The sequence below is a fragment of the Grus americana genome, chromosome 19, assembly GCF_028858705.1.
Source record: "Grus americana isolate bGruAme1 chromosome 19, bGruAme1.mat, whole genome shotgun sequence".
Lineage (NCBI taxonomy): Eukaryota > Metazoa > Chordata > Aves > Gruiformes > Gruidae > Grus > Grus americana.
Window position 1 is genome coordinate 4,575,245 of NC_072870.1, and position 27,757 is coordinate 4,603,001.

At 38.9% G+C, this 27,757-nt stretch overlaps 1 protein-coding gene across 1 annotated transcript; it reads left to right on the forward strand.

Annotated features, from left to right (window-relative positions):
- The first annotated feature begins 4,242 nt into the window (after nt 1–4,242).
- On the forward strand, nt 4,243–26,738 carry SLC6A4 (solute carrier family 6 member 4). Its single transcript, XM_054847404.1, has 14 exons — nt 4,243–4,574; nt 12,181–12,790; nt 13,528–13,662; nt 14,463–14,682; nt 15,101–15,239; nt 15,633–15,767; nt 17,603–17,706; nt 18,397–18,524; nt 18,886–18,998; nt 19,794–19,925; nt 21,032–21,131; nt 21,487–21,587; nt 23,504–23,671; nt 24,410–26,738. Exons 2-14 carry the CDS (start codon nt 12,328–12,330, stop codon nt 24,482–24,484), a joined length of 2,013 nt encoding a protein of 670 aa, XP_054703379.1. The 5' UTR covers nt 4,243–4,574; nt 12,181–12,327; the 3' UTR covers nt 24,485–26,738.
- The last annotated feature ends 1,019 nt before the right edge of the window (nt 26,739–27,757 follow it).

A 27,757-nucleotide genomic window follows, 5' to 3' on the forward strand; every position in this document is an offset into this window, starting at 1 on the left:
TCTTTAAGAACAGGTTACAGAAGAATGTGTCAGAAATGGCATTGGTAGAGTTGTTCCTGCCTCTGGCAAAGGGATGGACCCGATGATGTTCTGAGGTCCCTTTTGGCTTTAGGGCTCTGTGATGCAGAGGCTCTACCTCATGCTGTGTTACTCGCATCAAGGCGAGTAAACAGTCCTCTTGTACTTGATGCTGAACTCTGGTGGATCTGAAACAAAGCCAAATCTCTTGGGAAGCTGTATTATGCACAATATTTTGATTATGACTAATGCATGTGTTGTTTTGGGGGCTTTTTCTTCCCAAAGGTCAGTATTTTAGTCTTTCAAAATATTTCTGCTTATGACATTACACCAGTTCTTTTATTTCCTTTATGCTATCTATGAGAGGGGGATAGCAGCCAGAGATTTAACTTTTTCTCTGGAGTTTAACTGATGCTTTTGTTGCTCATGGCAGCACTGATGAAGATTGAGTTTGACAAATTAAAAATGGTTTCCAAGCCAGTTTTTGCTAATTTGAGTATTTAAAAGTATTGTCCAGCATGTGCTTATCTCTGCAGCTCTTGCCCAGATATTTCCCTTACAGCTTATACAATAGTATGTGTTTTTCCTTTCCTTCAAATAAGCACAGAAAATCCACATGGCTCAAACACGTTATAGGAAATGAAGCCAATCTGGCAGAAACAGTTCTGCATTTATGCCCGGCTGTTTCATAAGTTCTTTGTAAGAAGGAATGGCAAAGAGGAGGGGAAATACATATGTCAAAGCGAGAGTTATATTTCTTCTGCTTTGAGGACTCTAAGGGCAGTTGAACAAACTCTTCTGAGGTTCATGCTAGTCACTCTCTAATTCAAGACTGGCACAATATTAGGTAGGATATTCTCTGTTTTGCTGATGTGTGGTAAGAGCCCATGAAAACCAGTCCTGTGCCTATAAGAATCAATAGCTGCGCACTCTTGCTAAGTAGCTGTTACCCATAAAACAGACCGTCATATCTTACAGTGGGCTTGGTTTTAAATGGTAGTTTGAGACATGATTAAAACCAGCGTGTATAAAGTGATTTCCCATTAACTGCTCCTGTTTGATGTGATGTTTACTGGATCACTCTGCCCTTTTGTCCTGAAGGAAAAATCACTGATGTGATCAGCAGCTGGCAACTGGGGGATTAAGATTCGAGACTGTTGAGCAGATGATTGAGAGGCCATATGCTCCGTATGGAGGCTGAGGAAGTTCTCAGTCTCCTGTGTAGCATGAGGCACGGCTGGATCCAGAACAACCTTGGTCTCTTTTCAGGTGCATGGAAGTTCGAGCACAGCTCAGGTGACAGAATGAATTAGCCCAGCACCTCTCCAGGAGCATGTAAATGAGGAACGGACTTAACTCCTGATAGTTCACAGGCAACGGTTCAGAAAGGATCAAAAAATTTAGCTTTCCAACTGATGGAATGGAAATAATGTTGGAATAATCCTAGCTTGCTACAGGTTTAGTCTCTCAGCAAAGCCAGCTCTATGCCTTATGAACTGTAAACTCAGGTTACAAAACAATTAACATCCAACTGATAAAAAGATGCTTAGGTTAGAATAAAAAACCAAACCCAATTCATGCCCACTTTGGTTTATATCCTTTGCAAATCCTTCACAAGACCTTTGGATTGTTGAGGACCCAGCCAACTAACAGATAGTTCCTTTTCTGGTTTGTCAACGAAACCATGTAGTTTTCATGTGATAATTCAAAGACAGGTGGAAAATATTGACAGTTAATGTTATAAGTCAACTATCTCAGATTCAATCAAAATTCAGAAAATAATAACTATTGCTAACTAAGAAAAGGAAGAGGCAGGGAGAGGTTATGTGTAGTGGTGGTTTGTAGGTTCTCAAAAATCAGATTTCTCTACCCAAATGCTCTCTCAAAACAGTTGTAGTGGAAATAGCAGAACCTCTCCAAAACCCATCTAACTCCCAGATGTATACCCCAGCACAGTCTGCTTAGAAAATAGCAGGGAAGGACAATCAGAACTTCTTTTATCCCAAAGCCAATCGTAATAGCTGCTAAATGTAGTGTGATTCCTAACTAAGCAAAAGATGGGAACAAATAAATATTTTAGGATTTGTTTGTTTTGTGTTATTTGGAAGATTGTTCCTATCCTCTTATTGGCAGTGAATCAGAGACGTGCTTGCAGAAGTATTATTAATATCTTCATAGTACAGCTGGTACTACCATTATTAGGTAATTTGATTGATGCTTCTCATTCTTGTGCTGGTAACTGGAATCTACAGCTGCTTTATCTGTGGAGAACCGTGGAAGTGTTTGAAGTTACATCTTGTGTAAAGTCCATTTTCTTCCTCTTGTTTTTTCATACTTCCCTTAAATCATTAGGATTTTGCCCACTAATGCACAGATTTCCTCAAATTCTGACTCAGTACAGCACCTGAAAGTTTTTCACATGTGAGATAACTAAGTGTCAAAGTTTAGGGGTCTGCCTGAAATCTCAAGTCTGTTATTTATATTATGCCCCAAAGGCTCCAGACTGTTTGGCAAGAAACTAAAAAAAAAAAAAAAAAACATGCTGCTGCAGAAGACATTAATAACAAAAAAAAAAATCAACTGAACAAAAAGGCCAGGATAAGTCATGAAAGGTGGGTTTGTGTTCTTAATATGCTCTTTTTCACATTACAGCTTCGCATGCCCTGAAAAAAGAACCAGTGACACTGGGTGCCACTGATGTGAGCAGATAAAAGCAATTTAAGTGCAAGCATTGACCAAGATGAATGGTATGCAATAGTGTTTCAGAACTTGTTAAAATAACCTACTCTAAGCAGAGACTAAGATGGAGAAAAACCTCAGGCAAAGGTCACGATGCCCCTAAAAATTTGAAGCACCCCCATGTAATTACGTAAAGAGCAGAGGGACCCTAAGTAGAGAGAACTTATTTCTTGTAAGAGGGTAGAAAAAAAGGGAGTTTGGAAAATCCATTCCAGTCTCCCAGTAGCAGTGCGCTGGAAATCCGTACAAAAGGGAAGGCAGGTTCCTCGTACCACCTATCCTCTCGAGAAAGAAAAAGCCAGCTCTCCAAAGCACGGGACCTAATCCACAGATGGACACTGACGCATTAAAACATCGTACTTCGACCTTCATACAAGTTTAGTGACCGAGGCGTGATAGTATCTGTCCTTGCAAACCCTTCAGAATAGGACAAAACGGGGAAGGCTGTGAACGATTATAACGTGCAAGGACACTAACTCGTGGGGTTTTTTTCCCAGTCCACAGCTAAGCAGAGACTAACATGACCACAACTGTTTATTTTGGAAAGAAGAGTGCAGGAGGGGAATTCAGCATGGCAGAGAGAAGATGAGTTAGATATTGCTATTTTCACTAGAAGATCAATGAATCTCTGATACACCTGAAGGCAACAAACTTAATTTGACAAAACATTTTTAATATGCTGCCCACAGGAATTAATGGGAAAGCACAAATAATTTTAATATGTCTCCCTAATGTTTGTAATTGCAGTTCCTGAGCTCTCCTTGAGATGGTGCAAATGACACGCTGCTGGCTGACTGCTGCTATCATTAAGGGACCAGAAGACAGAAGAAGGAAAGTGCTAATTATATCCCTATGCTTTTCAGTTTTCAGGGTTTGTTTTCTTTTCAGTTGTTTGGAACAAGTCTCTGAAAACTGGCAACCACTTACAGCAAAACTGCTGTTGCTCTAACAATTAGCTATTCTTATTTGTCCCCATGCTGGTTTTCTTCTAGTTTTTTTTTTTCAAATCTGCCACCTAAACTGTGGCACTGTTTTGTTGACCTGTGATTTATGACTTTTTATAAACAAATTGTAAAGTCTAGGAATGAAGAAATCCTGGATGAAAAAAGCTGGAGAAAAAGCATGTGTCAGAGGTTGAGTGAGATATTTTGAGCAGTAGTAGGAAGAAAGGAAATTACTTGTTGAGTTTACTGAAGCAGCAAAATGCTTTTAAAGAATTTGTGCTTAATGCTTTAAAACAAAACTAAACCTTATTTCTTCATTAAAATAATGTAAATATTCAACAATAAAAATTATTCTTTCCAAGCCTTTTACTATGATAACAGATAGTATCCCAGTCCTTTCTGTAATTTACAGACCCACCTGCAAACTTGTCATTTACTGATTCCCCTAAAATTTCTGTCCTGTCTGTTGTCTCCATCACCACCACCCTGTTATTTATAGCTGTAGTAACAGCCAGCAAACCTGTCCCTTACCAGGAAAGCTTCCCTCCTCCTCACTCTGCCTTCACTGGATCCTGCTCTTTCGAACTGATCGGAACAAATGTAGCCACCCACCTCTAGGAGGAAAACTGAGCTGCAGCCCTGGTGAAACATAAAGTTTATTTGACTAAAGTGACGCAAAAATTCTTAAAGAGCTCTTTGGCAGCAGATTATCTGGAAATCAGACCATGTGAGGGGGATTGGTGTACAAAAACCTCACCAAGATGCTGAGTTGCCCACAGGCTGAGTTCCCGAGACTCTGAAGTAAATGTGGGTGAAGGTTACTCGAGCTTGGATAACTCCAAGGAGAGCGCTTCAAACCGACCCGAAAGACAGGTACTTTATAACTTTGTTTTTAATGCACTGATATCTAAAGTACTTTATGAAATTTAGACAGATTCCTAGATGGCCGTCTTCAGAGCCTACCTCCTGAAGCCAGCAGATACCAGAGTTTCATTAACTTGCACTCCTCATTGCTTCTTTCAACTTTGGTTACAAAATCTGAAATACTAATGACAATCTAAAATATGTATACTATATTTTGTTTCATTCTAAATTAACTTTTAAAGTCATAGAGTAATTTCTAAAACATTGGGAAAATGTACATCTAACAAAGCTTTTTTGGGGAAGAAAAAGATACTCTGATTTTTGGTGGAAGTTTGCTTTGATTTTTTTTAAAACTTTTTATGCTTTTTCTTGCTTTTCTGACGTGACAGGCTCTCCTCCGACTTGTTCAGGCATTTGACTCCCAACATTTATAATTGCTGGACAAATGTCTGTAGCAGAACACATTATAACAATCTGAAATTAGAGATTTAACAGTCCACATAATTGTATCATGAATGTAAAGTTTACTTAAAATTTACAAAAAAGCATTAAACTATAAGAAAAAATAAAGAAGCAGAATCTGAAGCAATAAAAATCAAGGCAAACTGTTCTTTATTTTAAAAGGGTAAAGTAAGCTTTATTAACCATATTAAGTCATATTTTAAAAGGTAAACTGTTCCAGTACAGTAAATTATCTAACTCAATGGGACAGATTTATTACAAGTAATAAATCTGAAGAGTATGTCGTATATATATTTATAGTCAATCATGTTTAGTACTGAAACCAACTGGCTTGCTGGCTTAGTTTGCTAAGTAATATGGAAGTTTACATGAGGAATGCAATAAATATATAAATTAATATGTAAATAGTCATGGAAAACATGTTTTGATGTGTTAAGAAAGCCTGAGGAGAAAAGGATCATGCATTTAATGGATTTGGATTCTTAGAAATGCTGTGGAATTCTTTTAATGTGGGTTGTTAGCTGTCAGGCATTTTACCAGGAAAGGTCTCATTCACTTGGGCTTCATCTTCTGGTGCTTTTGATGAGTGAATTGACCATAATTTTCTTGGAGAGTACTTTGTAAACTTTGCATATAGCAAATGACTGTTGCGAGTCCATTTTCTAATTGGACTGGATGTGATGAATTTCAAATGGTTACATAAATTAAGAAAAACTGCCCCAAAACTGGAATTTAATAACCCCCCTAAATAATTCCCACAGATGGAAATGTGCAATGTATTTAAGCTCTTTCCTGCTTTCCTCCATGAAAATATAAACTGCTGAGTTTTCATTAGGAACAGCAATAAGAGCCTAAAGAAATGTCCATTCTGTATCCTGCTCTCCTTTCTGAGGCTAATGTTTTAACTTTTTTCCAAAACTCTGCATTTGCAGCTCTGTTGATCTGGCAATCTGTATTTTATAGAACTTACACGACACAATGACACTTGTCTATGGGATAACTTGGAGCCTGAATAAAGGGGCTGCAATTTTGAGATAGCCATTAACAAGTCTCCTTCAAAGAAACATCATCTGGAAACGATGATGATGACTGTTTCTTTATTTTTTTTGGTAAAAACATTACAAACATAAGTTATGTGCATGCTGGCATTTATGTGCAGCCAGTCTTCGACTTGCGTCTGCAAACAGGTCTTTTACTTGAAACGTCGTGCCCATTAATTTGCCTTTGCAGAGTCAGATTAAGGAACAGTGCTCTGTTTATTTGGTGATATTTGCTGTGTTATGACTCTTCCTTCGGGTTTATATAAATAATTTGAGGAAGAATACAAAAGGAATATCACTCCCTCTAAGCTTATCTGTTTCCTTGCACTATGTATGGACACTCTCGAGCCATAAAACACATTTTCTTCCCCCGCCCTGTTCTTTAAATGTCTGTCATCAATTTGGCAGCATTCCCACTACAATGCAATGCCTGTCTTCTCAATGATTTTTTTAAAGGTAAAATCTCTCTTTCCTGCTGACTTTTTAATTTCAGACTGAAACACGGATGAGACTATGACATAAAACTTGCAGTCCAGGTTTATATTCCCCCAATACTATTGCTTTCAGAAGCACTATTTCCACATCATACTTATATTTAACCTTATCTGAGAATACAGGGGTTGACTGGAGAGAGCTCATTACTTATGCCATTTTTACTTTGGTGAGTAGCCTTTTATTCTCCCAGAAGGGCCGTTGTCCCAGTGGGACTACTTGTTGAGTACAGTTCTACTCTGGTTTAATAAGGATGTGAGCGAGCCCTTAGAGAACTGCAAATATTCATAGACAGGATCCGTTTTGTTATCTACCTACTGCAAGTTTCTTATAAAATACTCGCATATTACAGTGATGTGCAGAAATACCCAATCCAGTTACATTCAAAATCTCTGGCACTGGGATCAGACCTGCTATGTATGGAACTAATTCACTGGACCCATTAATTTCAGTGGGTTTTGATCACTCTTTATCAGAAGTCAGTTTTGAGTCTCTTAAGCTAGACTAGAGAAGCATAGCTCAAAAAAACTATCCTGAAGAAATCAGTTTTCAGTTGTTGAGGGGTGGTCTAGATATCAGCTTATATCTGCTTTGCACCTAATACCTCTGGTTCCGGGGTTACCAGCAGCCCTACCAAAGCTGGGACTCTGTATCTTCTTAATATGTACTTATGAATATCCATTTTTGAAATCTGAAATACAATCTGTCACACTTGCTATCAGCTCACCTAATGGAAACAAGCTAATAGAAAAGGCTATTCTAGGTACTCATCTTTTAATGAAATCAGTATATGTGAACACATTCAAAAGCAAAAGGTATTAATTTTTTGAGTTATGAACTCTAAATATGACTCATCTATGGCAAACAGCAGGTAAAATGCATCATCTGGGGCAATCTAGATTCAAGATCTAACTGGCTGAAATTTCTATTTTCCAACAACTCCTCACAGTATGGGAGCATCTGAGCTATCCCCCAATAACTTTGATTTAAAGCATTACTCCTGGCCCGTGCGAAACCAGAGGGAAAATATGAAGCCTCCTTCACACCACGCATGCAGCACACCAGGAACTCGCCAGCCCACAAAAGCCTGTCAGAAGGAATAATCTTTACAAGGTTCTCACTGCCACCCGGGTCATGTACCTCCCCTCCTCTGCAAAAAGACAGACTAGGGCTGCATGAGGAAATGCGGGTGAAGACCAGAAATGTCAACTGTTAAATTTGTCAGAGTGCAGTACCTGGAAACACCCAGGTATGTGGCTGTCGGAGGGTCGCGGTTGATATTGTGGCTCAGAGGTGAGAACGGTACCTACGGATCAACAGCACAGCCTTTTCCTGCATGGGAAATGTGATTTCTATCTTGTCATACAAACTTCTTGCTTGATTTTCTAGATAAAAGTAATTTCCTTGGACTCTTTCCATTTATATACAACTGCCTGCATGAACTGCAACTTTATCACAAGGTGTAATATGCAGTCAAGCAGCTGCATAATTTTAACAATCTTAAATACTTTGTGATAAAAGTGAGATTTAGGTCAAGTTAACAGAAATCATCTTTTTGTTTGATTCTATTTGCCAACACTGTAGGCTAACTTTTTGTCTTAGGGTTCAAAGTACTTTAATTCTTTGCAAGTGCTAGCACGTAAATGGACAGAAGGCGGCAGATGGAGGAGCAGTGTGACCGACAGTGGAAATGTGAGTTTTGCAACAGGAATGCAGCTGTAATCCAGTGAGTGGCTGGTACTCGGTTTATAAAATTAGCACATGAAAAAAAGGACATAATTTGTATGAAGTGAAACATATGCAAATATACAAATTTTGCAACTGTGCGAGTTAAAATGTATTTGCTCATGGGGAGACAAGTAATGACTTCTGTAGTTGTGCACAGTGAGGCTGAACAAGCCTTGTGCTGAGGAATTCAGGAAGTCAGTGCTGCCCTACCTCAAATAAAGTATTCCCAGGTGACTTGAGGCATTAAGATTTGCCTCCCTTGAAGCATCTGGTACTTGCTGCACCTCAACCTAATTGTTTTAATCTCCTAGACGCATTAAAAGTCAATTTTCTCCTTTAAAAAAAATACAGAGAACAGGAAAATCATTTTGGTTTAGTGTGCTGGAAAGATTTGTTTTACTGCATGGCAGAGCACTGAAGGGAAGGGATTCCCGCACTGCCACGAGAGGTCCCTGTGCGCCTCAAGAAATGCGCAAGACGATGATACATCAGTTGTGCAGCTCCCTGCTCGGGAAGGAGCTGGATCCCAGGATAGAGATGCTCCTTGAGGATTGCTTTGATAGAGGCAAAGGAGTTGGTTTTGTTCATCAAGGGATATACAGGTCTTTTACATCTGCAGTGCTGGTTCAAGTTTAGCTCTGTGTGGCAGTAACCAAAATTATAATTTAATTAATATTTGGCTTACATGAACTATGTTGGTGGCTTCAGCCAAGCTCGTAGGAACACATGTCTTCAATTATCCATCCTAGAGTTTTCAACAAACAAGCAAAGCAGGGAATAGGTGTGGAGGACACGCTGGTTGTCACAGGGTGCTTCTCTGGGGCAGAGCCGAGGATCACTCCTCTTTAGTCACTCTTTGTGCGAGGAGGAGCACAATTTACAGGGCTGGCAGCACGGCACCTTGCATGTGCTCCTGGGCTGCACAGTGTTACGGAGATGAAAACTGCCCTTTAGAATAATCCCTGTTCAGAGGTACCAGAGAGAGAGAAGGCGTAGACACTTAGGGCGTCTCAAAGGAGCAAAGTCACATCTACAAAACACAGATCAAAACAAAATGAAGGCACAACTATCTTTTTCTTTTTTTTTTTCTTCTGTAGCCAATTATGTTGGTGATAAGAAACTAATGTCTACTTATGTAAGAGCAACCTTTGCAACAGCTCAGATTGAAAATAGGTAATAAACTGCCATTTCTTACATCATTCACTACCGTCATACTATCAGCTGTAACTACTGAGAGATGGGTGCACAGAGATGAAGTGGTGGCTGATGTGGGCAAAATCCGTCATGGTTAGTGTAGTTTTCCCTGGATATCTTCCCTAATGGTCCTAGCATACTTCTCAACCCCAGGAGTTCTAGTTCTGCAGCTGTTTACACTGTTTGTAGCAGTTATGATTCCTGCAGATAATTTTTTTGTTGTTGAATTGTAACAACAGGAGGGAAAGTACCTTCTCCCACGGTTTTTTACAGTGTAATGAAACCTTCTGATTCTGTAACTGTTCTGTTTTCACGTGCCAGCTATGCCACTGTGAACACCACTGCATAGCTGTAGAGGCCATCACTCCAGAGATTTCCCAGGGTAGCTGACAAGCTGTAATTCTTTCAGAAAGGAATAGTTCAAATTCCAGCTCAAGCCCTTGAAAGTTCACACATCATTTTGCATTTTTGAGGCTCAAACTACTGAAAATTCTACAAAAATATTTCAAATTATGTGATATTTCTCTCCAGTGGTCTGTAGAAGACCAGAAGGGGCTTATTTCTGGATAAGACAACTATATTGATTGTCACAGATCCAGGAACTCAGCAATACATTCAACAACCTCTCTGCAGGAAAGAAAGTGCCAAGAAGTATCTATGTGCAGAAATAGTGTTTTATAAATACAGTAGGAGTTTGTCTCAGTACGGAAAATTCAGTCTCATGAGATAATGCAGGTAAATCAACACCCTTTACTGCTTTTCCATATATGAGTAAGAGGTATAAAGTCCAGAAGGGCTCAGGTTACTTTTCCATATTCCTGCCTTATCTTTAATATGCCCTATACAAGGGGAGGATTGGCTGTGGCTTTTCCTCGGATTTTTATTTTGCCACTAGTGGTGGTAGGACGGTTTTCATCTACATAAGCTCTTTTGGGACATTTGGAAGGTTTCGGACTCCAAAGACATTCAGGTTTTATAGTCTTGCAGGTAAAACTGAAACTCCTGTTCTTTGCCATAGTATTTTATTATTTTTTTTTTCTGGAACTCTGAAGATGTTTCAGTCTTTGTGGATGATTAACTAATGGTAGCAAAGTACTGCTTTTGTAAGAATTCAGCATTAATGATGCACTGCTTGCTATATGATGAAAAGACCATTATCTGGGTAAAGACAGAATGTAAGCCTGAAGAACTAGAGATTTCTGAAAGTTATAAACACCTTCAAGTGACTTCTATCTCGAGAACATCCTCCTGTTTGCTCTGCAGCTCTTTCCTTCTCTTTCTGCTTGCACTGAGAAATGTTTAGGAAGAGGTTTAACAAACTGTCTTTGCATAAAGCTGGGAAAAACTTGAGTATTAATAGCTCTGGCAATGAGCAAGTGAGATCCCCTCTCTGCTTTAGTTTTTCCAACAGTTAAAAGGGAAACAATGCTGCTGCTTCTGCTAGGATGTGACAATGATATTTACTGCGGTAAAATGCTTTGAAAATGAAAAATTAGGTAATATGTGGTGGCATCGTGTAGATTGTGTAACACTTTACTAGCTATAAAGCAAGGTTACTACCCCAGGGAATTTACAGCACAGAGGATCAGCTCCTATTTCAAGATTTTGTTGAGTAAAGGCAGCTGAGCATTTACATTTCCTGAACAAAGGAGCAGAAAACAAAACATGACCCACTGAATCACAATTCTTTTTTCTGTTCTCTTTGTTCTGAAGGAAAAGTTAATTGTTTTATATTTTTTCTTTATTTTGGCATGGTTTATTTCCCCTGGATTACGCTTCTAGCACATGTGAAGAGGGCAGGGAAAGCCAGAGATTCTCCCAGTGCCTATATTTTTTGCTGGCAGTGGACAGCAGTACAGGATTAGTGCCCACTACCCTTCCCGGGGCTGGAACCACAGCGTTAGCAGATCCAAACGGAATGAAAGATGCCTTTATTTCCCCAAGAAATTAAATAAAACCAGGGATGAGTTTTATCCTTTAGACCTGCATGTTAGTTCTTTCTCAAAACAATCAAATTGAAGTTTCCTGATCTCCCCGCCCCCCCCCCCCCCCTTGTTATTAGTGTTGACTGAGCCTCAAAAGTTAGTTGATGCAAAACCACTGAGATTTAAATACTTTTCTAAACTTTCGTTTAAGCCTTCTAGGTCTGCTGCTAAACATAGCAGACACTGTGGGATTTCTGAAGAAAGGTGGTCATGAAATATAATTTGTATATCCATTGTTAACTCATACTTTTTAATTAATTCTTTTCCCTTCATGCTGGGTGAATCTAGAAATTGTCAGTAGAAGTCACAGGATGAATTTATGAAAATACAAGCCGTGCTAAACTCTGCCCTCATTTTTGCAAACTGGGAGTTCCACAATCTCCCTGGGTGTGAAACCGGTGTTCAGAGGGAGAAGGTGGTACCAGAAGACAGCAGGACTGTGACTGCCTGTGAGTTGTCCAACAATGCACAAAGTCCAGCAAATCTGCCTGAGACGTTATAAGCCAGGTACACCGACTTCTGCTCTAGAAGAGGATGATTGCTTCCTTCCTTTCTCTGCACAAAATGATTATCTGCTAAATGATTCACACTGCATGCTGTGATGGTTAATTACTTCCAAAAGTATTTTAATCACAGGATCTGTCAGCTGTAACTTGAAAGTTACCAGCATCAGTAAGCCCTGTAACAGATTTTTAACTGTTTTTCATTTCTTAGATGGTGTTTGTGCCTTCAGTCTGATGGATTTAAATACGGAAGAGGAATTCTAAAATTCCTGGGAATAAAAGCGTGGGAAGACAAGCCACAAGGGGACTCTGTGCCGCTGTCTGTCTGCAAGTGATCAGAACAAATCTCAGAAAAAAAATGGAAAAAAAGGCAACAAGCAATGAGACTGAGCCACTGACTTCCAAGAAAGATGTCTCAGACTGTAACGAAGGAGAAGATTGTAAAGAGAACGGACTTCTGGTCAGGAACCCTAAATCTGCCCTACGGCTCGTGGAGGATGGCAATAAAGTCCATCCCAGCCAGGGAGATAAGGGGGGGGCAGCTCAGATCTCAAATGGTTATTCGGCGGTTCAGAGCTCTGTTCCCTGCAATGGGATGGGGGAGATGGAAGATGCCCAGTGCACTGCCCCAGCAGCCACAACCACCACTACAACCACCACTTCCACCACCTGCGGAGCAGAAGGCCAGCAGCAGCTGATGGAGCTAGAAGACCGAGAGACCTGGAGTAAAAAAATTGACTTTCTGCTCTCTGTCATTGGATATGCAGTGGATCTGGGAAATGTGTGGAGATTTCCTTATATATGCTATCAAAATGGAGGAGGTCAGTGACTAGTTCTGTTCCTTAATGCTGAACTTCCTTGCTTATAAATGGATAATTTAGTGGCTTATTTTAATATCATATATAACAAATGACCAAGGGGAAATTACTTTTCAAGCAGATTGGAAAACCTAAATATTGAGATAGGTTAACTAGACACATCAAGGTGGAAGAAAAACTATTTAGCAAGATCTAAAAAATCAGTACAACTAGAAGCTGAGAACCAGTTACATGCAGAACCACTTTCCAAGAGAAAAGACTCAATCCCTGTCCCAAGGAGTATTTTAACATCAGATAAACCAACGCATCAAAACCAAAGCATCAGGAATGCTAGGTTTTGGACTCACTGACATATCAGCCAAAATATAAATCTAATCAAGGAGATCTTGTGTCCTTGTTTCCCTGATGTAACAAAGGCATTTTACTGAAGAAATTAATTAAATTATTTTAGCAGTACCCCATCTCCCAATTGTATCCATTGTAGCCAGTACAGTCTTGGTGAATCCTGTGTCTACTCGTTACAGAAATGGTAGAAGTTTGGCCTCGGTGTTGCTGCTTACTCACACTAATAAGTAGTTACTCTTACAAGAAATCCCATGGTAGTTCAGCGTGGCACACTGGCTCGGGAGGGAAAATGCATTTTCCCTGTGGGATAAAAGGAACTCTTGTTTATGGAGTGCTGGTACTGTTGGAAGAGAAGTTCTATGAAGAGTTATAATCATCTACTTTCTTTCTTGCAGGAGCATTCCTCATTCCTTACACAATTATGGCCATCTTTGGAGGGATTCCTCTCTTCTATATGGAACTAGCACTAGGACAGTACCACAGGAATGGGTGTATTTCAATTTGGAGAAAAATATGTCCTATATTCAAAGGTAAAGGGAAATGGAAAATTACTAGGAACTTTCTGAATAACTGGAAGATTTTCCTATAAAGGTGAAATTTCTGAGAATAAAAAAAAAAAAAGAAAACAAAGTAAGGCTTGTTCTACACAAGATTTTGGCTTTACAAAGAAAGCTTTCATAAAACTCTGTGTACACCTGCAGACGTGTGTGTGTACTCTCGTATACATGTATGACGTGCAACTCTCAAAGTGATTAGATAGAGGCCAGTCCACTTCTCTGACCCAATGAAAATATTAAAAAAAAAAAAAAAAAGTAATTATTAAAGTGCAACATTAGTGAATCCAAGGTGAAATTAAAACCAGGAAAGAATAAGATCTACTATTTCTATTACAAAGAAATGATTCCCCATCTTCAGCCTGGTCTGTCGATTGCTGTCCTACCACAGAGTCTTTTAGAGCAGAAGAACCTGTCCTATATGCTCATTTACTCTTGCTCCCAGTGTTACAGGTCTGGTCTTGTCTTTTTTATTTACTGAGAGTGCAAGATGCCTGTTTCCAAATTCCAGGAATTTAGGAACAGATGGGAAAAAAGTATACAAGCATGTTCTGTCTTGATTAAGGATGCTTTTTTGGAATCGGAGCCTGAGTGTTTCCAAAGCCACAAGAAATTCCAGTGTTGTAAACACTTGAGAGGGTACGTGTACCTCCTGCAGAGCTGCCTTAGACAGTTACTAATTGTAGTTGATGTGATAACTAATTCCTTCCTTTTTTTTTTTTTTTTTTGGCTTAAAACTTGCACTCACTTCATGTAATTATTTCCTGCCTTACTAGGAATTGGCTTTGCCATCTGTGTAATAGATCTTTACGTAGCCTCCTACTACAACACCATTATGGCTTGGGCCTTTTACTACCTCGTATCCTCCTTCACGGCGGAGCTGCCATGGACTAAGTGCACAAACGCTTGGAACACAGGCAACTGCACGAACTACTTCAGCAAGGACAATGTCAGCTGGTCCCAGCACTCTATCTCTCCCGCAGAAGAATTTTATACGTAAGTGCATGTAAGTGAGGACAGTAATACTAGAGAGAACGGTGGAACATGTAGCAAGCTTTACTTTGGAGGGGCAGCAGGGCTGCAGGGCCCCTTTTCTGAACTATTCAAATAACTAAATACTTGTAGGTGTATGTAAGCTTAGGGTGTATGGGAGGGTACTCTGTATTTTAGATCAGAGGTTCCTAACCATTTTCAGCTGCCATCACTTATCATTTATCATCGCTGGTGTACCATTAATATCAAGATTTAATTAAAAAATAATAAATATTCAAAATGACATGACTCTGAAGGCTACTTATCAAGGCCTCAGGACAACTTGTAATGCTCAGACAACAGTACGGGACAGTTCAAAGCATACTTAACATAAGTATTTATTAAAAAAATATCTATGCTGTGTTTTTCTTTCCTCTTTCAGCCGCCACGTTCTACAAGTGCACAGGTCCAATGGGCTGGATGACCTGGGGGGCATTAGCTGGCAATTGACCCTCTGTTTATTGTTAATCTTCACCATTGTATACTTCAGCATCTGGAAAGGGGTCAAAACATCTGGCAAGGTGAATGCAAAAGCAAAACAAATCAACTTGGTACAGTATAGTCTAGCAGCGGTTCTAAAGGAGCCAATTAATTTGACAGAATTCTCCCAGACTGTCTTCATGACAGGGATTATAGGCTCATGTATTTGGGAAGCACTTAGTGCAGAGTGACTGCTACTCTTATCCAAGTAACAGATAACAACAGTAAGTCACATCACTGTTCTCTGGACAAGAACAACCCTGCCAAGAGAAAGCGTGGGTACAGATGTGCAAACTGTCTGTTTACACACCTTCTGAGAAGTTCACATGAAGATGTTCTAAATGCTAAGAGATATAATAAAAATAACTCATTCTTACTATCACCTGATAACTTTCTACCCATGGCTAATGCTATCTTACTGTTTTCCCTCACAGGTGGTATGGGTGACTGCCACATTCCCTTACATCATACTCTTCATCCTGCTAGTGAGAGGTGCAACTTTGCCTGGGGCTTGGAGAGGTGTCCTCTACTACTTGAAACCTGACTGGCAGAAACTCCTGGCCACTGAGGTAAAAAACATTTTAAAAGGGTAGAGATTTGCTTTTAGCCTATCAGCATGTATATACTTCAATGTCTATTTTCAACATAGAGCATGATTTAAACAGATGTCTGAGCATGGACTTAAAAGCCTGGCTTCATGCTCTTGTTTAAACACTCATGCTATTCTTTCCATAATTATAAAGATTTTTTTAAAGTCTACCATCAATTTAGCTTGAACTAGTGGTTGAATAGAATTAGTGATATGATTAGAAAGAAAATAAGTGACCAAACAATTTTTTGCCAGGAAAATGGTGAACAGCCTGACATGGAGTGAGAAGCTATGATTGTTGCTACACTGCAACAAAATCCTTTACCTATGACAGTCATACTGAGCAAAATAAATTTACTAAGCCCTAACAACTGGATTAACTGCAGGTTTTGGGGCTGACTTTACATGCTTGGGCAGACTTTTTCACAGCCCAACGGTGTCCACAGTTGCCTGTATTTAAATAGTGCAAGTTACTAGAGTTGAAACTTCAGATCTCCATCCTGTGACGAGCTTTGGCAGATAAGCCCAAGGAGAGTCTCTGTAGCCACTAACTACAACACAACTGAGTAACGCATGCAAGTGCATGTAGAGAAGGAATAAATCTGTTAGGCCCGCAGACACCACCAAGATGTGAAAAGAAAGGAGGAACTGAGGACAAGACCGAGCTAACCAACAAACCCAAAGCATTCCAGTCTCTGATTCAGCTTTGAACTCTGTGGATGACAAGCAGTCCATCAGGCTCAAGGCTGCACTTACTTCACTGCCTATGAAAGTGTCTAGTGAGGAGGGTGATGGAAAAACCCCAAAGCAATAAATACTACAAATACAAAGATTAAAAATTCTAATGTTTGCAAGTCTGCTGCTGCCCAGCTGATATGGAGAGTTTTGAATGAAGAGGAAATGAAAAGACACCAGTCTCTGATAAAGCAGCATCTCCAATAAGGGACCACATCTTCTGAAAAAGCAATAAAGGGCATTGATATTGTATTGGATGTATCTGAAGTGAGGACAACAGATTGCAATCTGTGTGCTGGACGATGACAGAGCTGTCTGTGGATGATACAGGATGGCCTCACGATGGAAGAGAATATTAGAAATGAGTTGTAATGAACTCCATGTTTCAATCAAAAGAGGATAAATGAATGACTTTCACCTTCAGAAAGAGAACTGATATTGTACTTTAGGAACACTAGTCATTAAGGCTGTGCCCACTTTTCAAGTACAACAGGCTTTTCATAACAAGATCATCACACTTGCATCTGTCATGGCTACAACAAAGCTGAACTGAGTCCTAAGGACTAGAACTGCACCCACACTGTCAGGTATTTCCATTAAGTGTAGGAAAAATATAAGCAGCAATCATCTACTACTTAGCCTGGAGGACACAGAGCCAAACAAGGGACTGTTCCATAGCGCACAGTTTGGAAGAACATGGGCCAAATCCACTGCAAAGTCATGGATAGAACACTCTATACCTAACAAAAGTTGTGTTAAACTGATTCCAGACAAATCGCTGTGAATTAATCTAAGGTGCTGTCAGAAGTGAAACTGCCTGTGAGTACTTAGAATAGTGTAAAAAGATACAATAAGCACAGCACAGGCACTAAAATTATAGTGGATATTTACAACCCTCACAGATCTACAATAAATATTTATATTTCAACATGCCCTCTTAACAAAATGTTTGCTAGATCAGTACTAGAATATAGGCGGACTAGTGAAACGTGTTTTTGTAGGGCTATGTGATATTCTGAATATGCCGAACTCATTTGATCCGTTTCATGTCATTTTTTCTTGATCTTCAATATTTTTCAGGTTTGGGTGGATGCAGCAGCTCAGATTTTTTTCTCCCTTGGTCCAGGCTTTGGGGTCCTATTGGCTTATGCCAGCTACAACAAATTCCATAACAACTGCTACCAGTGAGTTCTACCTTATCCTATACATAAAATCAAATTAATAAAAGTAACTGTGGCTATTTACAAAAAAGGAACACTGTGCTGGTGAAAGGCACTGTAATAATCAGACCTGTGTACATACAAATCAGACAGAAGCAGAACAGAGCAAAAGTCCTATCGAAAGAACCTGCAATCTAAAACATTTCTTCTGTTCTGAAGAGAGATAATCTCCACCAGTTACAGCAAGGAATCTAAAATGTAGAAACCTGCCACAACAAAATGGACTGAACCCCTGCCAAATGATCACATTATAATTATTTAATCTCAGCAGTCAGTTAGGAAATTGAGAGTCTTGAGCTGAAAGGCAATTTATAGTTGTTTCCTTGCTGTCTTAAAATATTCTATTTATAAGTTGTAAAATAAAATTCTCGATTCTTTACTATTCCTATAGTCATTCCTATTTTTTTAAAACACTAGTACACATCCAGGATTCAATCCAGTGTCAGACTAATGTTACAGAATGTTTGAAACTGAAGAAGAAAAAGTAGTCATGTCTTTTGTTTCTTTCTTTGCAATCAGCTGCTTGTTCTTTTCATTGTATTCCCCTAGTTTTTGTAGGAGTCTATCCAGATCAGTAATTTATTCCATCTGGTAGTAAACTATCCCTTCTAGCAGATGCCGATTCCCTGATATGAGCTAGGTCTTGTGTTGCAGAGATGCTCTGGTTACCAGTACCGTGAACTGTGTGACTAGTTTTGTGTCTGGATTCGTCATTTTCACTGTGCTGGGATACATGGCTGAGATGAGGAACGAAGATGTATCAGAAGTTGCCAAAGACACTGGTAGGCTAACGTTGTGTACACGTCTCTCCAACTGCTTCTAAGACAGACTATATTTGTATGTTATTTTCTAGATTGAGAACAGCCCAAGTTATGCAAAATATTTAGTATATATCAGGATATTTACTTTATGATAAGGGCACTGTTATAAATATACAGTACAGCTAGAAAATTATTCCATAAAGACAGCATATAGAAGCCATATTGCATGCAGCTTCACAGACGCGGTGATAACTGCACACTGTAAAATAGCCTAAGGGGAGAAGATTTCCCCTGGAAGACAACACGGTACAGTGCAACAGCCTGTCCTCCTCGCAGCAGTACGGCATTGACAATTATCCCTAATTCTCTGTTCTAATATCAGGACCCAGCCTTCTCTTCATTACGTACGCTGAGGCCATTGCAAACATGCCTGCTTCCACTTTCTTTGCCATCATCTTTTTCCTGATGTTGCTCACGCTGGGATTAGACAGCACGGTGAGTAGACAGTACGCAAGACGGTGAACCTCTCAGATATTTGGTGTACAGCCTTACACACACCCCCCCACAAACATCAGAAGAAACAGAATTACAAATATTGCACTGTCACTAAAGGGTTTAAAGCAGGATTGGCATCTCCGTTTGCCTTCTGTAAGACAGCAACCATTACTCCAATTTTTACCTAAATAGGTCTAAATAAAATTAAATTATTTGTCAGTGTCATACTGTGACAATTTGTAACAGACCTGGAAACACAACCAAAGCACTTGATTCACAAATTTCTAGTGGACTGCAGCCTTCCTCTCTTGTACTTGTAAACTTCACAAAGCAATTATTAAATTCTGGATTTTTTTCACACTAATTGGATTTAAAAGGTGGGAACTGGAGGTGGCCAAAAAGGAAATGTTCGAGATGCAAAAGGGAGATGTTCTACAAACTTGCCATGTGAGCCTCTTTTTCCAGATTGAGAACCAGCTCCTTCCAGGACAGCTGAACTCAGCTGATTGCACAATCTTGGTTCTGCTGAGCCACCTACCCCTTATCAGCATCTATTACTTGCAACAGAGAACTTATCTGGATGATAGGCACTTCCTATTGATACCTGAAAACTAAATCCCCACCTTGAAGAGTTTAAAAGTTCTGAAGAAAGACTGAACAACAGTCGCACCAACTCTACAAGCAGAATAAAGCAGCAGCATTTCAGTGATTTAAAGCTCCTTTAAGCATTGAAACCCACTTTAAAGCAGGTGAAACTGCCCTCTATTTTCCAGTGATGTTTTCCATGCTTTTCAGTTTGCAGGACTAGAGGGAGTGATTACTGGAGTACTGGATGAATTCCCACATGTCTGGAGCAAACGCAGGGAATTGTTTGTCCTTGGTCTGACCATTGTTTGCTTTCTGGGGTCATTAGCAACTTTGACATTTGTAAGTATTTTACCCACCCCTCAGCTTTCCTTACGGGCAGTTTCCTGCAAATGACATCTTGGAGAGGGTAGTGCTTTTTGAAGAAAGTTTCAAGAAATCAGATTAAATCTCCAGCCTGTTTTTCTTTACACTTGTTAATTCTAAAAATAGATTTCTAGTGAACAGTATCTCTCACTAGGAAATGCCTTGCAAAATGATCCTATTGCAATTCAGCAAAACTCTGATTTTTGATCATAAATGACGCAGCCGCTGCTCCAACTGCTGAATTAGTAAGCAAACAACCTTCCACATTTTGTATGTGGCTTACTTCTTCTCAAAAACTCCATGTTTAAAAATAAAATGAATTGTTATTTTCATTGTTGCAATGTTCAAAATGTATTTTGAATTAAAAAAAGAATAGTCAAAAATTATCTGCTAGAAAATGCTGTAATTGGCTGCTGCTGTTTTCCCGAAATTTCTAGCAATGAATTTCCTGGATCCTCCTCATCAAATCAGGCCAGAAATCACCATCAGTCACACCAAACAGTCTCTTTGGGGCTTGTGGCATTTCATTTTCACAAGTACCATTTTGACTAATAAGCATAATGATCATAAGGGACAAGGAAAAAATACTTGGCTTTCCTGTCACGTTTCACTCCACTTGCTCATTTAAAGCATTTGCTGTAAAAGGAGACTTAGTTCCTCTCTGACGCACAATGCTCTCCTCCTCCATGATTCCAGATCCCAAATGGAAAGCAAGCAAAGTAACACCTTATTTATTTCCTGTCCAGTAACTATGACTCAAGTTGGAGGAAGAAGATGCCATCACAGAAATCATGTAAAAAGCCATCCCATCAAATCTCACTTGTTCATTATAATCCAGCAGCTTCTGTTTTAGCTTTTCTGCATGGCAGCTCCACTGGTGAAATATGTTCATGGAGAGCGAGCAGAACATCAGCACACTCCAGGATTTCACTGGCAGGAACAGCCAGAAAGCAACAGAACTGAGTGAATTACCCATCTGTGAACGCTCTGCTCCAGATGAAGGCAATAATAAATAGACAGCAGTATTACAGGATTTCTCTCACTGGATCTTTGGTTCACTGATAATATGATCTCCTTCCTAGGGAGGCGCGTATGTGGTAAAGCTGTTTGAAGAATACGCCACTGGTCCAGCTGTCCTAACTGTTGTGTTTCTGGAAGCAGTTGCAGTGGCCTGGTTCTATGGTACGTACGCTGCCACGCCGACAAACAATGCTAACCCAAACTCCTGAGCTTCTGCAGACAAGATCACTTGTGTCTCCGGAAAAAAAGTTTACAAAACCTTTTTATAAACCCACTGAATGCCCAATCTGTGAGAATTATTAACTGTTCTCTGACAGAAGTACAGTTGACATCTAAAAGTAACAAGAGCTGTAATTCAGACTAATCAAGGATTTAATATAAATGAGTTATAGGAATAAAACAGCCTTTCATGATGGATTCTGAATTTATTTGCTGTGCGTACAAAATGCTGTACATCTACTTACGAACAACTTGTATCTGCTGTCACTTATATCTCTCCTTCCTCTCATCGCCACAGGCATCACCCAGTTCTGCAACGATGTGAAAGAAATGCTAGGCTTTACCCCAGGCTGGTACTGGCGAGTCTGCTGGGTAGCAATTAGTCCCATCTTCCTTCTGGTGAGTTTTCTTTATTGCTTTTTCTTTCCAGCACAAGAAAACTACCACTGAACAATGCAGTTCTTTAGATTTCTAAAACCTTCATTACAGAACTTTCTTGTGAAGCTCTTCAGTAACAATTTTTGTTAAACCAAAAAGGTTCAATTAGTGAAAAATCCAATGCAATGCTGCAAGGTCTTGTTACTAAATCACTATTTTAAGGATTTTTGTAGATGAGCTAGATAAGTAAGACTGGGTTCTGAATAACTCCTCTCCTCCTTTCTGCTGAAGTTACTTTGTTTTGTTGCTTTATATTTACCTCAGCAAAATGAAACAATAAAAGATGATGATGAAACATACTGTCTGGAGAGAAAAACCAAGATAAATAAATGTTCTGTCTCAGCAACTGCTCACTGGCAACTTTAGAATACTCCACTTAAAATTTACAGCAGTTAAATGCAACCTTTATAAATCTGTAATTCAGAATTGGAAATACTGTCCCAATGTTTGACTTGGCAGTAGTATTGATAGCATTTTAACATAAAGTGTTCATTTCCTGATCCAAAATTAGTTCATGCTATCTTTTATTGTTACTACCCTTAGTGGGAGCGGAGCAGGTCTAGATGGGAGTTTATGAAGCACAGAATGTAGATTTAAGACCTACAGAGTGAATTCAAAACACCTGTAATGATCAGTGTATAATTAGCAGATTTTCATTTTATTAGTCCTAGAAAAAGAAGGGAAGAAAAGGCTATAAATAAAAGTGTGACACCACAAATAATTTTCATACTACTGTCTTCTTTGCGATTCTAAACCAGTAAAATAAACAGAGAGGAATTCAGCTCTGGTGATGTGGTTACTAGGCAGAGCTATTTGTATTCTCTGTGGAAACTAAACTAAACTAAGGAAAGCCCAGAAGGTAGTATGTTATTTTTGTATGGAAATTTTGCTGGTAATCCTGATCTTCTGATGATACTCTGGAAAAAAAAGGAGTCAGAGATCCTTCCAAGGACAGTCACAAATACTATTCCTGCAATATCCAATTAAAAGTATTTGTTGTTTCCTAAGAAATTTTTCAGTGCATGATATGCACAGGAAAATGATCTAACAGCATTAACTGAGCTGATGCCAAGAGTGCTCTATCCAAACTAGCAGTAACATTTGTAAAAGCTACCGAAGAACTGAAATGCTATGGGAAAATATCACAGAAAAGATAAAATGTGTAGAAAATAAGAAACAGTGAAAAAAATGGAATCTGTATAGCTTATCACAGAGAAAACAGAAAGCTGAGGTCATTACCACAATAAGTACTTTAACAGTATTTGAAAGAGTATTAAAAGGGTCAACAACCCAATAAAGAACAGCATAAACCACCATCACCACAGTGGCTGCGAGTTAAATTCAGACAAAGCAGAATTGACACTGATCATGATTAAATACGGGACAAGCAGCTAAAAGTGTACACTTCCCATTTCTGGTAGCCTAAAATTAAGATGATGCCTTTCTGGAAGGGGTACTTTAGCTGGAATCAAGTTATAGGGCTCAATACAAGGGTAACTGGATGAAATTCTGCACACTGATATCAATCAATCTGATTTTGTCTATCTAACATCTTTTCCCCCCCCCCCCCCCCTTTAAATGTACAAGTGTGGTCCTGAATTTTCTCTCTAATGTTTCTTAGGCAAGAAACCCTACCATGTGTATTTATGGAATAAGCAACCCATGTGAGAAATTTTACTGAGTTCCTTTCAGTTACTGGTTGGGCTACGCCCAATCCATACTGTCATTTAGGATTTTTTCAGTGTCGACACATAATTATCCTTCTTGAGCCCTACTCATTTTTTCAGCTCGATGCTACACTGGGACACAGAGTTCGCTAAAGTAAGCGTGTGCCATCAAAAGGCATGTATTCATACTTCCCTCTTTTTCTTTTTCAGTTTGTCACTTGCAGCTTTCTGTCCAACCCTCCTGAGCTACGGCTTTTTGATTACAGTTATCCCTACTGGACCACAGTAGTGGGTTATTGCATAGGAACCTCTTCTATCATCTGTATTCCAATCTACATGGTTTATCGGTTGATCATCACTCCAGGAACACTTAAGGAGGTATCCACAATGCTCTGTTGCTTCTATTTGACTGTCAGGAAGGAGGTGATTCCTATAAATATTGCATGTGGTTATTTCTAGGGTCTGATGACCTGGGACTTGAGGATTATTGCTGTTCTGTTCCTAGCCAGCTGACAGCTAATTACCTTCTGCCCATTCTGAGTGATTCACAAATCTCCCCAGATCTGAGGCTGCTGACATATTCATGTCAAATAGTAAATCAAGTAATTTTTTTTTTAAGCTCTGGTGAACTGGAGGCTTTTCTTAGAAATCACACAGGACACAGTATCACGTGAAAGATCGGTTCCCTTGGCTATATCTGTAAGAACAAGTTTCTTTTTCTCTCCCACACTTAGTAAGATTTCTCTGCCACAAATCTGTGGCAGCCAATGATGACATTTTTGGGATTTCCTGTAAGTTCACATAAATACCAGTTCAGAAAGAATATGTTCAGTTGGCTCAGGGTATCCAAGTAAACCACAAAGTCCTAAAGCATTAATACGACATCTGTCAAACTTTGATTCACATTATATGTCACAAATAATTAAAAAAAATAACACTGTGTACTTCTATAGCACCTTACATCTTCATAGTGCTGAGATAACCAAAACATCTTTGTGTGGTTCAAGAGGTAGAACTCAAACCAGAGAAATATTATAAATCTCTTTCCAAATGGCTGTCCTGTTATATATTATCTCTAAAATGAGTAAGTTTCTAATACCGATTTCTTTCCAACAGCGTATTCTGAAAAGCATTACTCCAGAAACAGCTACAGAAATTCCTTTTGGAGACATCCGCATGAATGCAGTATAAGCTAACCTGTTTTCTGGGGGGAGAGAAAGGGAGCACAAAATGTAACTTCCCCCATACTCTTCCCCCCGCCAAAGAATTACATTTCCAGCCAAGACAACAAATGGAGGAGGTTTCTGTGGAGGTTGCATCACTGACAACGGGCATTTGGAAACATAATGCCTCCAGCACATTAATCCAAGCAATTCAATTAAATCTACTGTGCACATCTAACCAGACTGAACTGCCTGAGAACTAACTCACTCTGGAAACACGAGGATGTCCGTGTGCATGAGAATACCGCTACTCCACGCCTGGGCACTGGGGCTGTTTGAAAGTGTGCATGATTGCATAAGCCACTACAGGACGAGTATCAGCGGGTAGGATTAGGTGTAGAATCCCAAGTCTGTGGCAGTACTCCTGTATCTTCCTCAATGTGATCGTTTGTACTGGGCAATGTCGTATTCGCTTCTAAGGTTCTAATTGCTTAAACTACATTGAAAAATACAAAAATATTTCCAATAGCCATACATTACTCAAGTAACACAGGGTTTTATAAATTAGAAAATAGTCAATTCTTCAATCCCTCAGTTTGTAGTGGAGTAGACAGAGGAAGAGGAAATAATCCTGAGCAGCACTATATACAGCTCTGCATACATTAGCATACACATTTGGTAGCATTTCCTGCATTTCGTAGATGGTAATAGTTTCTATTGTTTCTTGCTTACAAATACTACAAAAGCATTTTTTGTAATGTTGTAGGCTTCACTTTCCTTTAGTCCCAATCAAGCCACAAAACCTCATTATGGCTTACTTGACAAGTACCTAAGTTGCTAGCACTTCCTAAACTGTTTTCATAAGCTAGATATTCACAAAATTATTGTCCTGACAGACTGAACACACCCAAAGAAACTACAGACCAACAATGAATTTTTTTTTTTTTTAGTTCCAATGCCAAAACCTAAAAATCTTAAAGATCTGCTTCTCTACTTCGCTTCATTTTGTTTTGGGTTGGTTTTTTTTTTGGTTGGTTGTTGTTTTGTGGTTTTGTTTTGTTTAATTTAATTTCACACCTGAAATTTGCTGGAGCCTGTGGCTTTTTCTATTCTTTCCTAGTACACCACTGAAGTTTAGAATAATCCTTTTGGCTGGCTGACAAAAGTATATTTAACAAACTATACAAACCTACTTTGAAGATTTATTAGCTCACATTGTAATGTGAACACATTTGGTTTTCACTCTGAAGAAAAAAGGAGGGCATTTATTTTTCTTTTAAGAAGTTCAGCAGGATTGATTCTCATCAGAACTATTTATAATAAATTTCGAGGCACTGATATGCAAATTAACTTCCGTGCACATACTAACCTCTCTATATTATATGCATACACATGCTCTTCAAATGTAACTGCCCTTCAACCTGACTGCAACTGCCAAGTCAGTTGGCGGACAAGAGTTTTGCTGCAGTTACGTAGAAGCTTACGTAAACCTCAGTAGTTGTCAGTTATGTAAAAACTTGCATTGTATTTTTACTCTACCACATAGATTATAACAAAAGTAAAATAAAATAGAGGATAAAAGTCTCTTTTGTATCTCATGGTCTACCTAGGTAACATACTGCTAAAATTAACAAGGTTATATATGCATTCATAGCAGCAGGCAGTAAACCTCTTGAAGAGTTTACATTGGTACAAAGAATTTACCATATTAGAGGAAAGCAGGGATGGTGTGTTTGCCTTTTGAAATGTTTTCATTGCTTCCGCCAAGGTTTTTCTCCCTTGGGTGTGCAGGCACCGCCTGGAAGGCCTCTTACACTTCAGCTATTGACTTCAGTTCACTTAAGTCTCAAGCCCAACTTCAAATAAGGAAATAACTTAAAGGGACAAAGACTGTTCTTTTGGAACTACAAACAAAAGACTCCTAAACTCTTTTTAAAAAGGGAATATGTTCTTTCATTGCCACTAGAAAAAAACCATAATAAATCTCTCTTACTGGACAGTTACTCCAAAGAAATAGTTTTGTAGCTTAGCCTCTAAGTATTTGAAAACTATTTCCAAAACTGGCTTCATTGTGAGGAAAAGAGGAACAGCCTGGGAATTCTTTTAATATTGGAAAGTTCTTTAGTTATTAAGCTACCAATCAGAAAATTAGTGTTTTTAAATAAAAGAAATTTGTTATGAATTCATTAATTTAAAAAATACATGTGACACGTCAATGTAAGATGAACGAGGTACTCGTATGTATCCACTATCAAGTGTGGGAAATAAAGGAAAAAACCCTACCTCGCTTCTCCATTCTTCAGACTACGTGTTCAACTAATGCTAGGTATTTTTCCTCCTAAATGAGTAAGTATTTAAATAGATAAATCTTACAAATGGAATTTCTTGCCAGACCTGATACTGTTTCATGCTAGGCTCATTAAAAAAAAAACAAAACAAACCCAGTCTGTCTGTCCCCAAACAACCCAAAACTTAGAGTTCCAATTTTTGGTCATTTACTATACCCACATGCAAAAGCTTCTTTAAACAGACATTCTGCTGCCTTTTATTAGGAAGGGTAAAGGTGGGGACAGAGAAGGTTGAGTTAAATATGAGCATTATTCGCATCAAAGCCAAAGTTTCTCTTTCAGCCCTTGCAAACAAACCAAAACTGGGAACATTATTCCTAATGGAATAATTTGCAAAGTGATAATTGCAGGCACCACTGCTATTTAGTATGCAGTACTATTGATGTTAATCTTTTATAACAGCATTTGAAATGGCAAAAGATGCATCTTCAATTTGTATTTTTTAAGACACTAATATATGACAGACATTGTCTCTCCAGGTGATTTTAGCACAGAATGCTGAGCAACTTCCCACAAAACGCCATTTTCTAGTGGATTAAAAGTCAGCCAAGAAGCCCTGATATTAACACAAGCCCTGCAACAATCACAGGGCAAGGTCTCTCAGAGTGCATTATTCTCATTTTTCAACTGAGAAATTCACTCTGAATACAAATGTACTGAGAGGGTGAAAATTTTTAAAATTATTTGAAGATGTAAAAAGCAATGCAGACATGCAAAATCATAGGAAAAATATTTTTAGTAATAGCCAGTCCAGATGATAATTTGTGATAGATCTTTGCTCTCTTTTCACTAGGATAATCCGGTCTCAGGTCTTTATGGGAACAGGGGGCATGGAAGCCCTCCAGAAGTGGATTAAAAAGGCTTTTTCTTTTCCTGAATAATACAAAGATAAAAATACATCCATGTTTTCATTCTGTAAAAGCTGAGCTAGCAAAGCAGTTTAGTTACCTTTT